Genomic DNA, 18,364 nt, shown 5'->3' with positions numbered 1-18,364 from the left:
AAATATAAATATACAAATAAATAAGTAAAAAATACAAATGTCAAAATCAGCGCAACTGCAATTAACATTGATATTGTAATAATAAAGCATCACAAGGGTGGTAATAATTCAAAAAACATAAAGTTGGTTTCAATAAAAAAGCGGTAATGTAAACATATAAAATGGTATTGAATAAATGCAGATGTCAGTTAAACTGCAGCACCATTCAACATGGGGAACAGGCAACACAAAACAACTCCCGCACAAGCGACAAACTATACCGAGGCACATTTGCAGCAGTTCTCAATCTTCAAGCAAACACCTGAAGCATTTAAAGTCTCGCGCTGCGTGGCCACCCGAATTAATCTTCACAAATTGGACACAGCGTTTCCCACCAAAACAAACATCCATGGCCGCACTAACGCGTTCTCAAATTTGAGCGATTGCTACACACGGGCAAAGAAAAAAAACCCACATGCACCCCCCCCCCCTTATTTCCGCAACAATTTTTTTTATTTTTTTGCCCTTTTTTACGAGCGACGATAACCACTTCAGTTAACCGTAATAATTCTAAACGGCCGTAATATTAATATGTAAAAAAACGTAAGAAACTTTTTTTTCGTAAAATAAAAAACTCAAAAATAGTGGGGCACTCGCAATAAGTAGGCCACGTGACCTCGTGCAAATTTCATTTGTTTTTGCACTGTAGGGCAAACCAAATACTAAAAAAAAATGTTAACGTAAATAAAAGATTTTACAAAAACAACTATTTGTACAAACCCCCGTGGCCAAAACTTAGACATTATTTCACATGTCTCCAACCAGCACAGACTTTGTTGCACTGTAGCGCCCACACAAATAAACCCTGAAAAGCAAAAATATTTGTACAAAAACTTAAACGATCACAGCAGAGATTTTCTCAAATGTTCAAGACATTTTCTCCATTGAGCACAATACAAGGACCATTTTGTTCTGCGGGGCTTTTACGATCCTAGAAACGAAAAACGGACGTAAAAATGGCCGTGTTGAAACGTTTACATGCCGTCTTCCACTGCGTGTTGTTCGGTGCAGTGTCTGACGTTTTGTTTCGAGGAATGTCTGCCGCACGTGGAGACGACACGTCAGACATCGTGCCCTACAACACAAGGTACGACTCGAACAAACCAGGGAGAGTTGTAGCGGCACAACCGCAAAATTCTACGCAGTTTAAATCTTGACGATGCTGCTCGTGGTGGTAGTGGTGTTGGCATAGTGCTGTCCGCTGGCCAGTTTGGCATCGCTGGTTATTGTTGTTGTGGTTGTTGTGGCTGTTGTGGCAGGGTTGATGTCAGGGCTCGACCTCGAATTTCCTCGTCACCGTGAACCCTCTTCTCTTCTTCTGCTCCAAACGCATCTTCTGCCTTAGCGGCCCCAGCTCTGCAACGCACGGCAACGATGGCAATTGACAATACATCATCGACGTGTTGTTTGTGCACGTGTGTGGGGGTTACACCGATGCTAATGTGACATGCCCTGGTAAAGGGTGCTATACAAATCCTAAATTAGAATCTGTTTGTTCATGTAAGAGTGCTATGGGTGGGTGGAGCCTATATTTATTAATCGTTTCTACAAAAAACATAGTTTTGTAATCTGTATCAGGATTAGTCTGTCGGAGCTGCAGGGAATTTAATATTTAGCTTCGATTTTACAGTGATTTATATTTGAGCAATACTTTCCATGCCTCGTAGGAATGCAAATTTTATTCCCCGATTGCTATTTACCTAATTGCGCCGCTTGGTTTTGACTTTCTTCATTTAGGGGACGTTGGTTACCGCCTGGTCTGTCGAACTCTCACTTGGCTTGAACTTAATAATCTTGAAACTTAAAACACGCGCGCATGTCGAGGCGCGGTTCAATTCAGATGCCTCTATATACGACCGAATTATAAAAGTGCACGCGTGTGGTTCATGTTAATGATTGTGTGGACGTGTGAAAGTTGAAACCGATGCGGTAACGGTGCCCTCAGATTACACATTTAAAATGTATCGTAATGTTGATAATGATCAACGTATTCATGATAAATGCCAAATAGTATTACTATTTCGCAAGCAGGCTGACATACAACCCAATACAGCGTGTTGTCAATGTATAAATGCATTGGCGATTATTGTTCATCAAGCGCTGTCGAGGACACGCGTGTTAATGCGTCGGTTATATAATACCAGCAGTGATTAAATGGAAACGCAATAACGGTGACAACGATGGAAATCTACCGATCGTATCAACGATTACAATTGCATCAAACGCGGGCGACGTCATCGATGACGAGGATGATGACGAGGATGATGACGAGGATGATGACGAGGATGATGACGAGGATGATGACGAGGATGATGACGAGGATGATGACGAGGATGATGACGAGGATGATGACGAGGATGATGACGAGGATGATGACGAGGATGATGACGACGACGATGACGATGACCATTGTCAATGATCCTCACCGTCCCCGGGGCAAAACCTGGGCTGCACGAGGCAGCGCTGAGCCTGCTCGAGTGGCGGGCAGTGCTGCCCTTGGGGGGAGGGGGCCCTGGTCACACCACGTCTCCTCTCCTGGGCCCCCCACTTGAAGCCGCACGTCTTCCCCCTCCGTTCGCACGCGGACCATGCTCCCCACGTGGACACCTCGCAGTCCACTGCGGGTTCAAGCAGCAGCAGCAGTAGCAGCATTATCGTCCTCGCCAAACCACCAAGACGACCACCACCGGCATCATTCACATTAACCTCAGAAGCATCCATCACCATCAGCGTCAGCAGTGGCATGACCACGAGTATAATAATAATCATCATCATCATAACCATCAGAATCAGGCTCAGCAGCATATCGTAGAGTAGCAGCATCCACTGAATTGCTGTCATCCTCAGAATAAACCAGCAACATCATCGAGTAGCACACCAAGTGCATCACCAGCACAACAATCACGAATTTCACCTACACCAAGGCAGCAATCCAATTTCGACCACGCGCAGAGAGCACCTCCGCAGCGACTAAATTTAAATATAGCGTGCATCATTTCAGGGTTACTCACGTCCCCCTCATGCCCCCCTGCCCCCCCGCCCCCACCAGTGCCCCCCCCGCCCCCACAAGTGCTCAGAGTCGTGTCCCCCTCCCACTACACCTTTCCACACCCACAATTTCCCCATACTACATGTGGCCAGGTCGTGTCAGATGTCCGTTCAGTAATAAAATCATAAACAAGCAAGAGTCTCTCTCAGCATGAAATGACAACAGCATTCCACTCCCACAGTCGATGCACCTTCTGGACCAATATTTTCCAGCAGAGCTTGCAGTTTAGGCGATAAACTTTGGACCAGTGGTGGGTTTTTCTTTTTCAGACGGGCCACACACACTGCTGATGACACTCTCGTCACGTTAGAAACCAGCCCAGGGATTGCTAATGGGAAAAAAAAAACAACTTTGGTCCAAGAGAATCTTAATTCTTTTCGGAGCCAAAAGTCAACTTTTTTTTCATACGGCAGAAACTGACCCTTGCCCCCTTTATGATTTTATTACGGACGCTGCCGGCCCGCGTGTGGGGACACGGCAAGGATGACGGCAATGCAGGCAACAAGAGCAAACTCCACGAACCAGCTGCGGCTGTGAAGACGCGAGGGCGTTTGTCGAAGTTGGCGATGCCACCGCTGGTGGTGGAGCGGTTCGCGCGCCGCGCTCGGAACCAGCGACCAGATTGAGATTCCCACCTCGCGGCCAAAACCAGTGACGATTTTCTGGACCCGTCCAGGGCCTCCCCTAGGTCGACTCGGCCTCAAATGTGTACCTGGTGCAGTGTGTGAACATTGCCCCTAGGGATACAAAAGACGGCTGGGCGTGGGGGTGCCGACCACCCACCACGTTCGGTCTTCAAAAAAGGTGCTCGCTAACAGCACTTGCCCCAACAGTCTGTTGAGGCTATACGGGGGATATTTGTCTTTATCTTTGGTAGTAGCAATAGGGAGGGGTGCCCTACCAACTTTTTTCCCTAGGTCATGGCCAACTTCTGTGGGTAGTGACATCTCAACCAGTTCTGGGCCTCCCTTGGGTCAACTCAGCCTTAAAATTACAACCTGGTACGGGATGCGAACATCAGCACTGGCGAGCCAAAGGTCACTGGCCGGGCATGGCACCGACCACACCACTTTTTGGTGTGCCTCACCGGCATCAATAGATCTTCGCTAAACCGCACTTGTACCCAACGGCCTATAATATGGCTATATGGTGAACAATTGCCTTGGGTGGTGGCGGTGGTGATGTTTATGGTTTTGTTAACGTGGTCAAACAGACCCTTGTCTGTTTATTATTTTATTATCCACAATATTCCACAAACGACACCCCCCCCCCCCAGCGTGTCTCCAGTATACCAGCGGGCAGACCTGGTTGTGGCTGTGCCCCCCCCCCCTTCACTGCAGTAGTTGGGTCCCCGTGTCGCGACCCGTACGAGCAGGCAGGCCGGTCCACATGCATCGTGTCCCCCCCCATGTCTTCCTCTCTCGTCATTCCATATGGTTGAATGTATGCAAGTTGAAAATGCATTTGGTTTAAACACTTTGCCTTTCGCGACTAATATAATTCATAATTTAAAGTTTTTGGGTTAGGTGGCGTACGTAGCCAAACCATGATAATCAGAGATGGTAGCGCGCGTTCCTCTCGTCCCAATGACCTCCCCATGTCCATATCCCCCATTCCCCCCCCGCCCCCCCCACCCAGCGTACCTGTGGGGAGACAGTCCTGCGTGCGGTTGTCGCCCTCGTGTCCGCTGGGACAGCCGCTCCCGCAGCGGCCACGGTGCAGGAAGTGTCCGCGTGAGCAGCGCGTGCAGAACGAGTGGCCGAAGCAGCTGTCGCAGTGCGGGACCTGGCAGCCTGCGTGGACAGTGGGCGAGTGTTAGCGAGCGCCTAGTAAGGTCAGCATGGCGAGCGGGCGTGTCGGCAAGCGCCTAGCGAGGCCTGCACGGCAGGCCGACAAGTATAGAGCGCGCTTGCCGAGGTCGGCCAACAGCAGCTGGCAGCGCCGAGGAGCTACTGGGTGAAGTTCAGGTGAGTGCAGTGGGGACCGCAAGGTCATGTCGGTTAAAGGTCAGGGCTCGCAGTTCAGCGAGGTCATCTTCTTGGTTCTTTCGGTAAAGTCACGTAGAAGGGAAATAATAAAATAATAAAAATAAAACATGATAAAATAATTCTCACGACGTTTCGGCCACAACGCAAGCAGCCGCCCTCAGGTGAAGAACAGGTCTGTCGGAAAGACTTATTTTATTACGTTTTATTTTTATTATTTTATTATCTCCCTTCTACGTGACTTTACCGAAAGAACCAAGAAGATGAATCCCTGCAGTCACGAAAGCTTTAAGTCGAAGTTCAGCGAGGATTTGGTGAGCACGGGTCACCAAAGACAAGTGAGAGGTTAGTGGAGGCAGGGCGGTGTAAATCAAGCTCGTGGAGACCAGTACAGGACATTGCAGTGCAGCCAAGGGTATGCGAATTCAGTGAAGGCCGCCAGGTCAATGTAGCACACTGCAATGGGACGCATCTCGAGGAGGGGGGGGGGGGGGGCAACATGTCTGGAGGAAGAGGGGAGGGGGGGGGACGTGCGTCTCAGAGGAGTGTGGGTGGTGTCGTATCTCGAGGAGTGTTGGCGGGGTCGTATCTCGAGGAGCGTGGGTGGGGTCGTATCTCGAGGAGTGTGGGGGGGGGGGCAACACGTCTGGAGGAAGAGGGGGGGACGTGAGTCTCAGAGGAGTGTGGGAGGGGTCGTATCTCGAGGAGTGTGGGTGGGGTCGTATCTCGAGGAGTGTGGGTGGGCTCGTATCTCGAGGAGTGCGGGTGGGCTCGTATCTCGAGGAGTGTGGGTGGGGTCGTATCTCGAGGAGTTTGGGTGGGGTCGTATCTCGAGTAGTGTGGGTGGGCTCGTATCTCGAGGAGCGTGGGGAGGGGGAGAGGACGTGCATCTCAGAGGAGTTCTGGAGGGGTCGTATCTCGAGGAGTGTGGTTGTATCTCGAGGAGTGTGGGTGGGCGCGCTGCTCACGCATGCAGCGGTGCGCGATGGCGCTGCGCTGTCCGTAGTGTCCGGCGGGGCAGGCGAGGAGGCACTGGCCCAGGTGGCGCATGCCCACGCGCTGCAGGTGGAAGAAGAGGCGCGGCGCGCACAGCAGGCAGCCGTTGGCGGCCGAGCAGACGGAGCAGCCCCGCGGGCACGAGAGCAGCGGCCTCCCCGCCGACAGACCTGGTCACAGCAGCAGCCGGGGCAGGGCAAAGACAAAGACACACCGCCACCCCGATTTAAAGCTTTCGTGACTGCAGGGATTCATCTTCTTGGTTCTTTCTTTCGGTAAAGTCACGTCGAAGGGAAGTAATGCAATGATAAAAATATAAACGTAATAAAATAATTCTCAACGACCGTTTCCGGCCACAACGCAAGCAGCCATCCCTCGGGTGAAGACCAGGTCTGTCGGGGAGACAGCGTCTGAATGAACCCAGCAGCTTAAATATACGCTCCAAGCGTGGTGGTGTTTCATTCAGACGCTGTCTCCCCGACAGACCTGGTCTTCACCTGAGGGACGGCTGCTTGCGTTGTGGCCGAAACGTCGTGAGAATTATTTTATTATGTTTTATTTTTATTATTTTATTACTTCCCTGCTACGTGACTTTACCGAAAGAACCAAGAAGATACACCCCCCCCCCCCCCCGTATAGCTGCAACAGACTGTAGGGGCAAGTGCTGTTAGCGAGCACCTATGAAGGTCGGAACGGTAAACGAGGGGGTGGGTTGCCAGCACCACGCCCGACCGCCTTTGTCTCCCCAGTGGCGATGCTTACACACCGCACCAGGTACTCATTTGAGGCCGAGTCGACCTAGGGGAGGCCCAGGACCGGTTCAGATAATCGTCACCTGGTGTTGACCGTGAGCGGGAATCGAAGCCGGGTCGCAAGGTTCGTAGCTCAGCGCGCTAACCGCTGCACCACCACTCCAGGACACACACGGTCACACGTGCGGTGGGGGCGATGGGTCTTCCACACGGCCATGGGAAATCACACGTGGTGGGGGGGGGGGGGATTGGTCACGTGCAAGTGATGCAACCGGTAGGTTAGATTCCCACGTGGTCACCGATGGATTAAAGATCACATCACCGCATCTACATAGAACTGCGATTCCAAAGCCTCACTCTACAAGAGCCCAAACTACGAAAACATAATTATAAAAATCAAAGTGACGGTTCTTGTTGTACAAGCTCCGGGCATGAAGAGTGAACTAAATAAACGGTGCGTGCCTTAGCCTGGCTCTACGAGCCTCCGACAAGAACTGTGAACCCCTATCAGTGCTAAGAATGCCTTGGCCTACACATCTCAGGCATTAATGCAAAGCCACACAGATCGAAGAGTGACAAGGATTTGTTTACGAGGATTCCAGTCACAGGCATTAACGTCGAGAACATTAACAACACAAAAAACTGGCTTGATTTAGCTCGAAGCCTCGTATATCAACACCGAAGCTTTTTTAGGCTTCTTCAGACTGCCAAAGAGCCTCGGGTATCAGCAGCGAGCGGTACACGACTCGTACGAGTGCCTGGCTCTAGGAACCTGGGGGCTTGTGAGACAGACCCACAAGGATTGTTGCGGTGCAAGATGAACTCGTGAGAGGTTGATCCACTCACTTCTCCGGGTCCTGTAGGGGAGGTGCGGCGTCGTGCCCTCCCGCGACCCCACAGCGAGCGCGACAGAGTCGATGAGCAGCAGGGCAACAGTCAGCACCAGCAGCCGCCTCATCGTGAAGAGGACGGAGGTGGCGAGGACGACGACGGAGACGACGTTGTTGTTCGACGATGACGGGAGGTCTCCTCCCGGCTCCTCCTCTGCTCAGTGCCGAGTTGCTGTCATCACGGGCACTGCGCAGAGCAGTCCAGACAGAGGCCCTCAGTTTTTACGTGGACGGACGGAGGCTCGAGAGGGGACGGGTAGACGAACGGTAGAGGGCTAACGTTACAGGGCAGATGAAAGGACAAATCGGGAGATGAGCACGTGGACAAAATGACAAGCGGACGTATTACCGGACAGATGGACGCATGGGCATTGTACCGCCATACGGATGGGTACGGTTATACGGGTGAACGGAAGGACAAATACACAAGCACAAAGATGGACAGCTCAAAAGACAGGCGTAGATGAACAGAAATGGATGAACACATGTACAGGCTACCTGCAAACGAGACTCCTACGAGTTTTCACCTGATTAAAACATGTGAACGTGACCAGACAAGATCAAGAGAGTGGAGAGACGGACAACCAATTCCCGATGTATGTATCGCTGTTATCCAGGAAAACCTAAAACTCCACACCTTTTTTTCCTCCCCAATGCTCATGGACCACCATCACCAACCACCTTGCCAGGTGTGACTATTCTATGGCCGGGTGAACCTGGATGGAGACCCCACAGCATGATCTGGATAACAAATCTACCATCGAATGGATAGACGGATGAATGAAATGTGAGTGCAGCGATGAAGAAACCCACAGCACGTGGAGCCGAAACGGACATGACACCAAACACCACATAAGTAAAAAAATGTACCCGTAAAAACAAAGTTTATCACTCCAAATCCTTTATATGCGTGGCGGCTAGAGTCCTCGCGTCCTCTGGCTTGAGATGGCTGCCACCTATGGGTCAGATGATTGTCTGCCACCATTAAGCAATTGGTAACTAAATATTTATTTATTTTCCCCTAAACGGTGTAAAATTTAGGAAAAATTTTTTCACGAAAATTAATTGTCACGCACAACGAGTCTGTGTGCAAAATGTCAGCTCGATTGGATCACTGGAAGTGGGTTAAAAAACGACCGAAAGATTTGCACGGTCGTAAGCAAGCACGCAAGCACGCAAGCACGCAAGCGAACTTAATATAAAGGATTTAAAAAAACACGGGACAGCTCAGAATAATATTTGGCCGACGCCACGGTCAGGAATCGAACCCAGGCTGCTTCTGTGAGATTACACAGAATGAGCCGATAAAAGCGCAAATGTAACTTCCTGGTCATCAACATGTCTCCTTCGTTCGCCTCGACCACCGGTCCCATCGACCCCATACTATAGTCATCGACTATTAACGTTACACAGGCAATGAAGAGCCTCCAACTATAACGCGTGTATGTTGAACTTCTTTCGCACCGTGCGTAGCCAAAACGTGCTCATCGGAGGGAGGTGCGGGGGAAGGACAGACTAAACACAAAGGAGTTTTAAAACATTCGATTGTCAATATAGATTTAAAAGTGCATACGTCCCAGCGACTTCCCCAACTACTGCCCGTTCTCCAATCCCACGCGTTCCTCTCCTCGTGTCTCAGGAATATTTTTTGTCCCGCTTCCAAACTTGCATCTCCAACACAGAAGTTAATTACCACTTGGCATGTACCAGAGGTCGCAAACGGGTTTTGATTCCTTACCCGTACCCGGCCGCACCAGGGTACCCGTTCCCTACCCGTATCCCTACCCGAAATGAGTGACAAACGGTTACTCACCAGTGACTCACGGCCTACCCGTACCCGGCCACACCAGGGTCGTACCCGGGTACCCGTTCCCTACCCGTACCCTACCCGAAATGAGTGACAAACGGTTACTCACCAGTGACTCACGGCCTACCCGTACCCGGCCTTACCAGGGTACGGGTAGCCGGGTATCGGGTAGGGTACGGGTATCGGGTACCCGGGTTGCGACCTCTGGCGTGTACTTTGTTGTGCGGGAGCAGTGGCGTGGCACTGGCACTCTGCGCTACGAGTTCCATTCCCCCGGGGTCACGGGTAGTAACATCAACCTCCCCCCTGTTCACGTCACCTCGGAATCCACACGACAGTAACGAACGGCGAGTGGTGAAGTATGGTCAAACTCCCATCGAGATGAAAACCACCACGTTCCTACACGACGTGGGAGGGAGACCCAAAACACTGCATTTAAATGCTCTTTAATATAAATATTGTACTTCTCAGCGGATCATAATCGGAAGGAGATAACCCCCCCAACAGGATTCTGTTGACCTCGCCCATCATCCATCTCTGCAGAATCGATCAAGACGAGTACCACTTTGTGGCGGGGAGGTGGGGGTAGTTCACGAGTTGAACAGAGCGAAAGACGCGCCCCCCTCGCCATAGAATTGTGGAATTTCCACCACCGGCCTCAAGGGTGTACAACTAATTTAAAATATAAACCGACCGACTCTGCCCCATCGTCATAACCAATAGTTACCATTAAAGTATAGTATTCACGATTCTAAAAACACAGTACACACACACACACACACAACTACCTTGCCCGACACTTACCACGATGCACAACCAAACACAAAGATCCCCCTTATAGCAGAGGCAGACCCTTGGGGCGGTTAGCGAGAACCTATGAAGGCCGGCACGGCACAAGAGGTGGTGGGTGGCCAGCACCACGCCCGGCCGCCTTTGTATCCCCAGTGGCGATGTTTACTGCACACCGCACGAGGTGCAGTGCTCATTTGAGGCAGAGTCGATCACGACGGACACTCACACACAGAATCACACACACTCACTCAAATCACACACACACACACCACAACAACAACCGCCATTCGCCACTAAGTGGCGGTGACGTCACCACGACGCTTGTGCCAGGCTATGTGCACCTTGAGGCTACCACGTGAAGTGTCGAACGCCCGCCGGCAGGAGGTCACGGGGCAGACCCAGCAGGTGCCACGGGTCGACTGACCGAGATGACCGAGATGACTGGCTGATGCGCCACCTGTGCCCCCTACTGTGCCAACTTGCTGTGCTTTAGCCACCCGGCGCTCCGCTCGTTGTTGTGAGCGTCGCTCCTCCGCTCTCCGTTGTTGTTGGAGGGCGACTGCCTCCAACTGCCCAGTAGCAGCGTCCTTCACGAGCCTCCTCCACAGAGGCCGATCTTGACACCGCTGGTACCAGTCATCGGCAAGTCCACTCCAAGCTTATTAGTTACAGGTTTATGTTTAATTCGTGGTTTCGTGGTAATTAATTGAACACACACACACTCACAGAATCACACATAATCACACACTCACAGAATCACACATAATCACACACTCACAGAATCACACATAATCACACACTCACAGAATCACACATAATCACACACTCACAGAATCACACATAATCACACACTCACAGAATCACACATAATCACACACTCACAGAATCACACAATCACACACTCACAGAATCACACAATCACACACTCACAGAATCACACAATCACACACTCACAGAATCACACAATCACACACTCACAGAATCACACAATCACACACTCACAGAATCACACACAATCACAGTCACAGAATCACACACAATCACAGTCACAGAATCACACACAATCACACTCACAGAATCACACACAATCACACTCACAGAATCACACACAATCACACTCACAGAATCACACACAATCACACTCACAGAATCACACACACAGAAACACAGGGAATCGCACACACACCTCACACACACAGAATCACACTCACTCACACACTATCACTCACACTAAACCAGACGCCGATGCACACCTCCACGACCACCTCCACTTGGCTGCGCGGCTCCGCCTCTCACTCGGAGGACCAACGAACCCACCACGTGGAAGCCACGAGTTAGGAGCAGCGAAGCCCTCATATACAAGCGATATCACCCGTGCCTAATTATTGATGATGATGATGATCATTAATGTGTTGCATATTCCCCCCGCCCTCCTCTCCCGATCACACCCCGTCATCACCACTCACCTGCATCACAGGTGTGTGTGTGTGATAATGGGTTCATTAGAGATTCGCGTAAACGCCGTCCTGTTGCGATTATGAGACGCACGGGTTTGAAAGTAAATCGGAGCGGGGTGCGTTTCATAATCGAAATGTGTACCTGTACGACGTCTTATTAACCAGAGCATATTGTGCCTCTGCAGGGGTCAGTCCAGTAGCCGTGGTTTGAATCAATTTGTCAATATATTCGTCATGAATAAATAATGACGATCAGGATTAACACAATGCCCTCATGGATAGATGGGTTACCATGAATCGATTAAACATTGATTAAACATCGATTCGTTAAGCTCTGGATTTTTCATGGATCAAGCCGCATGCATCAGACTCTGTTTATGGTTCGAGTAAGTTATATAATAGGTTCACGTGAATTCGGCATCCACTAGAAGCCGCTACTATTAACTGTACTGCAGTGTAACATAGTTGATCGATTCAAAAGTGCAATCGTGATTATTAATCGAATCTTCGTTACATCGACTGCCACTGTTGAATAATTCCACAAAAAGGCAAAGATCCCCCATTAGGCCTCCACATCATACTATTGGGACAAGTGCTGTTAGCAAGCATCTGTGAAAGCCGGCACAGCGCACGAGAGGACGACGCCCGGTCGCCTTTGTCTCCCCAGCGCTGACATTTCAACACCTTAGGCTGAATTTTGATTTGAAGCTGTCGTGACTGCAGGAATCTATACTCTTTAGTTCTTTCGGTAAAGTCACCTTGGGCTGAGTTGACTTAGGGAAAGCCCAGCACAGATTCGGACGCCACTCGCCACCGACGTTAGCCGTGACCTGGACGCTAACTTAGGGTTGCTGTGTGTCTTGTGCAAACCACTGGCCGACAAAGAGGGTGGTGGGATCCCAAAGTCAGTAACTGCGAGTTCAATTGACACACGTGGTAGTGGAGGAGTGTGTGACCTGCCCTAATGTGGCTTCCCTGGTGGTCTAGTGGTTAGGATTCGGCGCTCTCACCGCCGCGGCCCGGGTTCGATTCCCGGTCAGGGAACGAAGTATTTTTTTTTAAGTACACATTTTTTTTTATAACAAACTGCGCTACAAATTCTAGATTTGAAGCTTTCGTGACTGCAAGGATTCATACTCTTAGTTTTTTCGGTCAAGTCACGTAGGTAAAAAATGAAATTAAAATTAATAAAATTATTATTATTATTTTACTTTGATTCATTTTCATTTCATTTTTACCTATGTGTAGTAAGTTGATGAGGAGACGATGAGGAAGTTGAGACACACTGTTTATTAACTCCGGGACAGATACAATAGTTGAAGGGGTATCGGCCCCTTCACCCGTACTATGGGAAACCCACCCTAGTACTAAGCCCTCTGTCCTGTCCCCCAGTCCTCCTCTACTGGGCTACGGGAGGCTGACTGATCTGGCCCTGGCAAGCACAGATCTCGGCACCAGCTAACCAGCCTTGCCCTGATAAGGGCAGCGGTCTGGAAGCTCTTGGGCCGCGCCACTGGCTTACCCGGCTCGGCCCTTATAAGGACGGCGAGACCGGGGAGTCCCAGGGCCTAATCTCCGAGTCTTGGATCTTCACTGGTCAGCTTCGTGTCGAACTGCCTCGAGCTCTTTGGGTTCCACCTTTTATAGGGATCGCCTCCGAGGGCTGGGGGCGTGGGCAATAACTGATGCGGACGTCGGTGTGACCCCCCGTGTATGTGAGTGCCGACAGCCCTGTGTTTGTTGTCCGCCGTTTCTCCCGTAATAACCCCTACATCTGTGACTTTACCGTAAAAAACTAAGAGTACGCGCTACAAATCCAGAAATCTGGCTTTGAATCACAGTCCCGGCTAACGTCAGTGGCGAGTAATATCTTAACTGCCTTTGGGCCTCCCTCCCGCCCGCTCCTTATTGACTAGAGCGTATAGTCAGACAATCCCCGTGAATAACAACGCTGTCATCACTTGCATGCAAAGACAAAGATCCCCCATATAGCCTTGGACAGAGTGTTGGGTCACGTGCAGCTGTTGGCGAGGACACGCGCACGTGATGTGGCCAGCACCACGCCCGCCCGCCTTTGTCTCCCCAGCGTTCATGTTTACACACCGCATCGGCTACTTATTTAAGGCTGAGTGGACCTCGGGGAGGCCCAGGACCGGTTCAGATCATCGTCGCTGGTGTCGACCGTGACCCAGTATCGGAACTTGGGTCGCCGGGTTTTTAGCGCAGCGCATTGGCCGCTACCCGAACCGCTACACTATCGCACACGTACACACCCGCACACGCGTGCAGGTACTCTTTGCTTTTTTCCGGTAAAGTCACGCGGGTAAAAAAATAAAAAAATAAAAATCACGACGTTTCGGGCGCAACACAAGCGTCCTTAAATTTTGATTGAAAGCTTTCGTGACTGCAGGGATTCATATTAATATAAGTATAGTTTAATTTATTTTATTATTTCCCTTCTACGTGACTTTACCGAAAGAACCGAGACTAGAAGCGTCCTTCTGCAGGTGGGGACAACTTAGCGAAAGCACGGTTGTGTTGCGCCCGAGACGTCGTGATTTAATTTATTTAAAAAAAATTTACCTACGTGACTTTACCGAGAAAAATTAACCCGTAAAAACAAAGTTTTTCACTTTAAATCCTTTTTATGCGTGCCATCGGTTTTATTTTTATTATTCATTTCAGTTTTTCTTGAGTAAGAGTTTCATTTTTATCACATTGGTATTTTAAATTAAATATGAATTTTTTTTTCCTAAAAAGTGGAAAATTTTGGAGAAAAAAAAATCACGAAAATAAATTGTCACGCACAACGAGTCTGTGTGCAAAATGCCAGCTCGATTGGATCACGGGAAGTGGGTTAAAAAACGACCGAAAGATTTGCAAGTGAACTGAATATAAAGGATTTAAAAAACAAAGAGTATGAATCCTTGCAGTCACGAAAACGTCAAATCTAGTCACGTACAGATACACACGCACAAGACAAAGATCCCCCGTATATCCTCAACAGACTGTTGGGGCAAGTGCTGTAAGCGAGCAGCACCTATGAAGGCCGCCACGGCACACGAGGAGGGGGTGGGCGGTCAACGCCACGTCCGACCGCCTTTGTCTCTCCCCAGTGGCGATGTTGTTTTACACACCGCACCAGGTACTCATTTGAGGCTGAGTTGACCTGCACGCACACGGTTTCCCACCTGTGCTGTCTGAATGAGTCGCCTGGGATCCAGATGAGACCACGACTCTCCCTCTGACTTCTCACAGCGGCGCAGGAGGTGAAGACGTCGAGCGAGAATAGACGGCGTGTGCCTCGTGTGAGTTTGTGTGTAGTGTGTGGTGTGTGTGTGTAGTGTAGTGTGGTGTGTCTCGTGTGTGTAGTGTGGTGTGTGGTGTGTGTAGTGTGGTGTGTGTCTCGTGTGTGTAGTGTGGTGTGTGTGCGTGTGCCTCGTGTGAGTGTGTGTGTAGTGTGGTGTGTTTCTCGTGTGTGTAGTGTGGTGTGTGTGTGTCTCGTGTGGTGTGGTGTGTGTGTAGTGTGGTGTGTGTGTGTGTCTCGTGTGAGTGTGTGGTGTGTGTGTGATGTGTGTGTCTAGTGTGTGTGTGTGGTGTGAGTGTGTGTCTCGTGTGAGTGTGGTGTGTGTGTGTCTCGTGTGGTGTGTGTCTAGTGTGTGTGTGTAGTGTGTGTGTGTCTCGTGTGAGTGTGGTGTGTGTGTGTCTCGTGTGTGTATCGTGTGGTGTGTTTGTGGTGTGAGTGTGTGTCTAGTGTGGTGTGTGTGTGTCTAGTGTGTGTGTGTGGTGTGTGTGTGTGTCTAGTGTGTGTGTGTGGTGTGTGGTGTGTGTGTGGTGTGAGTGTGTGTGTGTGTCTCGTGTGAGTGTGTGTATCGTGTGGTGTGTGTGTGGTGTGTGGTGTGTGTCTAGTGTGTGTGTGGTGTGTGGTGTGTGGTGTGTGTGTGGAGTGTATGTGTGTGTCTAGTGTGAGTGTGTCTGGTGTGTGTGTGTCTAGTGTGAGCGTGTGTGAGTGTGTGTGTCTAGTGTGAGTGTGTCTAGTGTGAGTGTTTTAGTGTGAGTGTGTGTGTGACTAGTGTGGTGTGTATCTAGTGTGGTGTGTGTGTGTCTAGTGTGTGTGTGTGTGTCTCGTGTGAGTGTGTGTGAGTGTGTGTGAGTGTGTGTTTGTCTAGTGTGTGTGTCTAGTGTGAGTGTGTGTGAGTGTGTGTGTCTAGTGTGAGTGTGTCTAGTGTGTGTCTAGTGTGAGTGTTTTAGTGTGAGTGTGTGTGTCTAGTGTGTGTGTGTATCTAGTGTGGTGTGTGTGTCTAGTGTGTGTGTGTGTCTCGTGTGAGTGTGTGGTCAGTCTACTCTCGTGTAGCAGACATTGTGTATGTATGACTACGCTTGTGTCGCTGCGTCTAGAGTGCGCGCATAACATGCGCGTGTGTGTCTCTGTTCGCTAAGTGTCTGGCTGTATATTCTATATAATATAAGTGGCTATGGGTCTCGCGTATGATCAGATATATGTATAAGAGTGTAGAACGCCGAGTGTTTGCATTGCTGCTGTATACGAGTGGTCTTGTGTGCAGGAATAGCGTGTGATGAGTGCAGCGCACGATTTGTTAAAGCGTGCTTGTTGTTGTTGATACGTGTGATTGTTTTCGCTCTTCGTTGAGTACACAGGAGTGAGTGTGTGTGTTAGCGGAGTGGGGTGTGAGTGGAGTGTCAGCTTGTCTGCTGTGCGTGCGAGCCCACTGTGTGTGGTGTTGTGTCACTTCCCACTCTCGTTCATGCGCGACCACGCGGGTATAAGGATCCAGTGGTGCTGCATAGATTACTTATATTGGGGGGGGAGGCGGAGGGGGTGGATAGGGGGGGCGGTCAGTGTGCACGTGCTTGTGGAATTACCCGCTAAGGGGCTGTCCATAAATGACGTCACGCGATTTTGGACGATTTTTTTTACCCCCCTCCCCTCCACCCATCGTCACACGGCGTCACAAAAAGTCAGAACCACCCTCAAATATGACGTCACAAAGCTCTGCCCCCCCCCCCCCCCCCAAAAAAAAAGAAACATGCTTCAAATCGCTTTAAACTATTGTCATTGTAGTGCGTATTTAATGTGGCGCTGCACTCTGATGTTGTAGGAGAAAACATTTATTAAAAAGTCTATTCAATTAAGTGGAACGTGTTGTCTATATTTATTTAAAGTTGCGCATTTTGATGTGACGTCACATTTCTCCCCCCCCCCCCCCCCCCCCATCGTCACACATCGTCACAAATGTCTGACCCCCCCCCCCCCCCCAATGTGCGTGATGTCATTTATGGACGGCCCCTAACAGCACTTGCCCAATCCGTTAAGACCAATAGGGGATCTTAACGGAGTGGCCAAGTGCTGTGCGCGTGGTGCCTGCCGGGGAGCGGTGGTGCAGCGGTTAGCGCTACGCTGCGCTACGAAGCCGGCGACCCGAGTTCGATTCCCGCTCACGGCCAACACCGGCGACGATTATCTGAACCGGTCCTGGGCCTCCCCCTTGGTCGACTCAGCCTCAAATTAGTGCCTGGTGCGGTGTGGAAACATCGCCACCCACGTGGCCACTCGCTAACAGCACTTGCCCCAAAGTCTCTGGAGGTTATACGGGGGGTCTTTGTCTGTGTGTGGTGGTCGGGCGTGGTGCTGGTCACCCAGCCCTCGTGTCCCGTGCCGGTCTTCATCGGTGATCGCTAACAGCACTTGCCCGAATAGTATGTTAAGGCTATACGAAGGATCTTTGTCTTTTGTGTGTGTCTGTATGGAGAGCGGTGGTGAAGTGGTTAGCGCACTGCGCTCCGAACCCGACGACCCAAGTTCGATTCTCGCTCACGATCAATATGGTTGACAAATATCTGGACTGGTCCTGAGTCTCTCCTAGGTCAGCTCGGCCTTAAACGAGTACAGCTGGTACGGTGCGCAAACATCACAGAGGAGACGAAAGAGGCTGGGCGTGTTGTTGGCCACCCACCCTCTCGTGTGCCGTTCCCACCTTAATAGGTGCTCACCAACAGCACCTATCCCGACAATTTGTGACGAGCTATGCGTGGGATCTTTGTCTAAGTGTACGTCTATCTGTGTGTAACCGGGCAACCTCAGTTAAAGTCCCAGCCACGGCTAATATCAGTGACGGTGACATAACCACAGCGCTTGTGCCAGGCTAGGTACACTTTGAGGCCACAGACACACACACACATACATAAACGCATTTTCATAAATATACACATACGAAAAAGGATAAAGATCCCCCGTATAGCCTTTCCAAGCTTTTGGGGCAAGTGCTCCTGTATACACAGACAGACAAACAAAGACAAACATCCCCCGTATAGTCTTAAACAGACTTCTGGGGCAAGTGCTGTTCGCGAGCACCTATACACAGACACACACACGTACATACACAGACATATGCATACACATAAACTCCACTCGCCCCCCGCCCTCATGTACCCCCCCTTTGCCTTCTCTGCCCCCCCCCCCTCCCATGGGCTCGAATTGCCCGTATATGTCATCCCTACCCGTGGTGTCATCTCAGCAGTGCACATCTCACATCGACCCAAGCCCGTCAGCACCATCGCCCCCCCCACCGCACCGCA

General features: G+C 50.4%; 1 protein-coding gene and 1 non-coding gene across 3 annotated transcripts; one reads left to right on the top strand and one right to left on the bottom strand.

The window, feature by feature from the left end:
- Positions 1-473: 473 nt before the first annotated feature.
- LOC133340516 (R-spondin-3-like) lies at positions 474-16,532 on the bottom strand. Of its 2 annotated transcripts, none has more exons than XM_061548816.1 (6): positions 14,959-16,532; positions 7,668-7,898; positions 6,042-6,239; positions 4,732-4,881; positions 2,466-2,657; positions 474-1,395 (listed from the first exon to the last, which is right to left on the bottom strand). In XM_061548816.1, exons 2-6 carry the CDS (start codon positions 7,777-7,779, stop codon positions 1,307-1,309), a joined length of 741 nt encoding a protein of 246 aa, XP_061404800.1. In that variant the 5' UTR covers positions 7,780-7,898; positions 14,959-16,532; the 3' UTR covers positions 474-1,306. The 2 variants fall into 2 exon arrangements, with proteins under 2 accessions (XP_061404800.1, XP_061404801.1); XM_061548817.1 differs by lacking the exon at positions 14,959-16,532 and adding an exon at positions 13,006-13,140.
- TRNAE-CUC (transfer RNA glutamic acid (anticodon CUC)) lies at positions 12,740-12,811 on the top strand. Its single transcript has one exon. It is a non-coding gene; the product is annotated as a tRNA-Glu (tRNA).
- Positions 16,533-18,364: the final 1,832 nt, after the last annotated feature.

Source organism: Lethenteron reissneri, chromosome 10, assembly GCF_015708825.2.
Source record: "Lethenteron reissneri isolate LAM-NWPU_2019-01 chromosome 10, ASM1570882v1, whole genome shotgun sequence".
Lineage (NCBI taxonomy): Eukaryota > Metazoa > Chordata > Hyperoartia > Petromyzontiformes > Petromyzontidae > Lethenteron > Lethenteron reissneri.
This window is presented reverse-complemented; position numbering and strand designations above follow the sequence as displayed.

Bases quoted from the DNA above. Each gene is read 5' to 3' on its own strand.
- LOC133340516 (XM_061548816.1), bottom strand. From the start codon at position 7,779: ATGAGGCGGCTGCTGGTGCTGACTGTTGCCCTGCTGCTCATCGACTCT. The intron at 4,882-6,041 runs GTGAGCAGCGCG...CTGTCCACGCAG, and splicing joins CATCGCGCACCGCTGCATGC to GCTGCCAGGTCCCGCACTGC. The intron at 1,396-2,465 runs GTGAGGATCATT...CGTGCGTTGCAG, and splicing joins CAGGTTTTGCCCCGGGGACG to AGCTGGGGCCGCTAAGGCAG.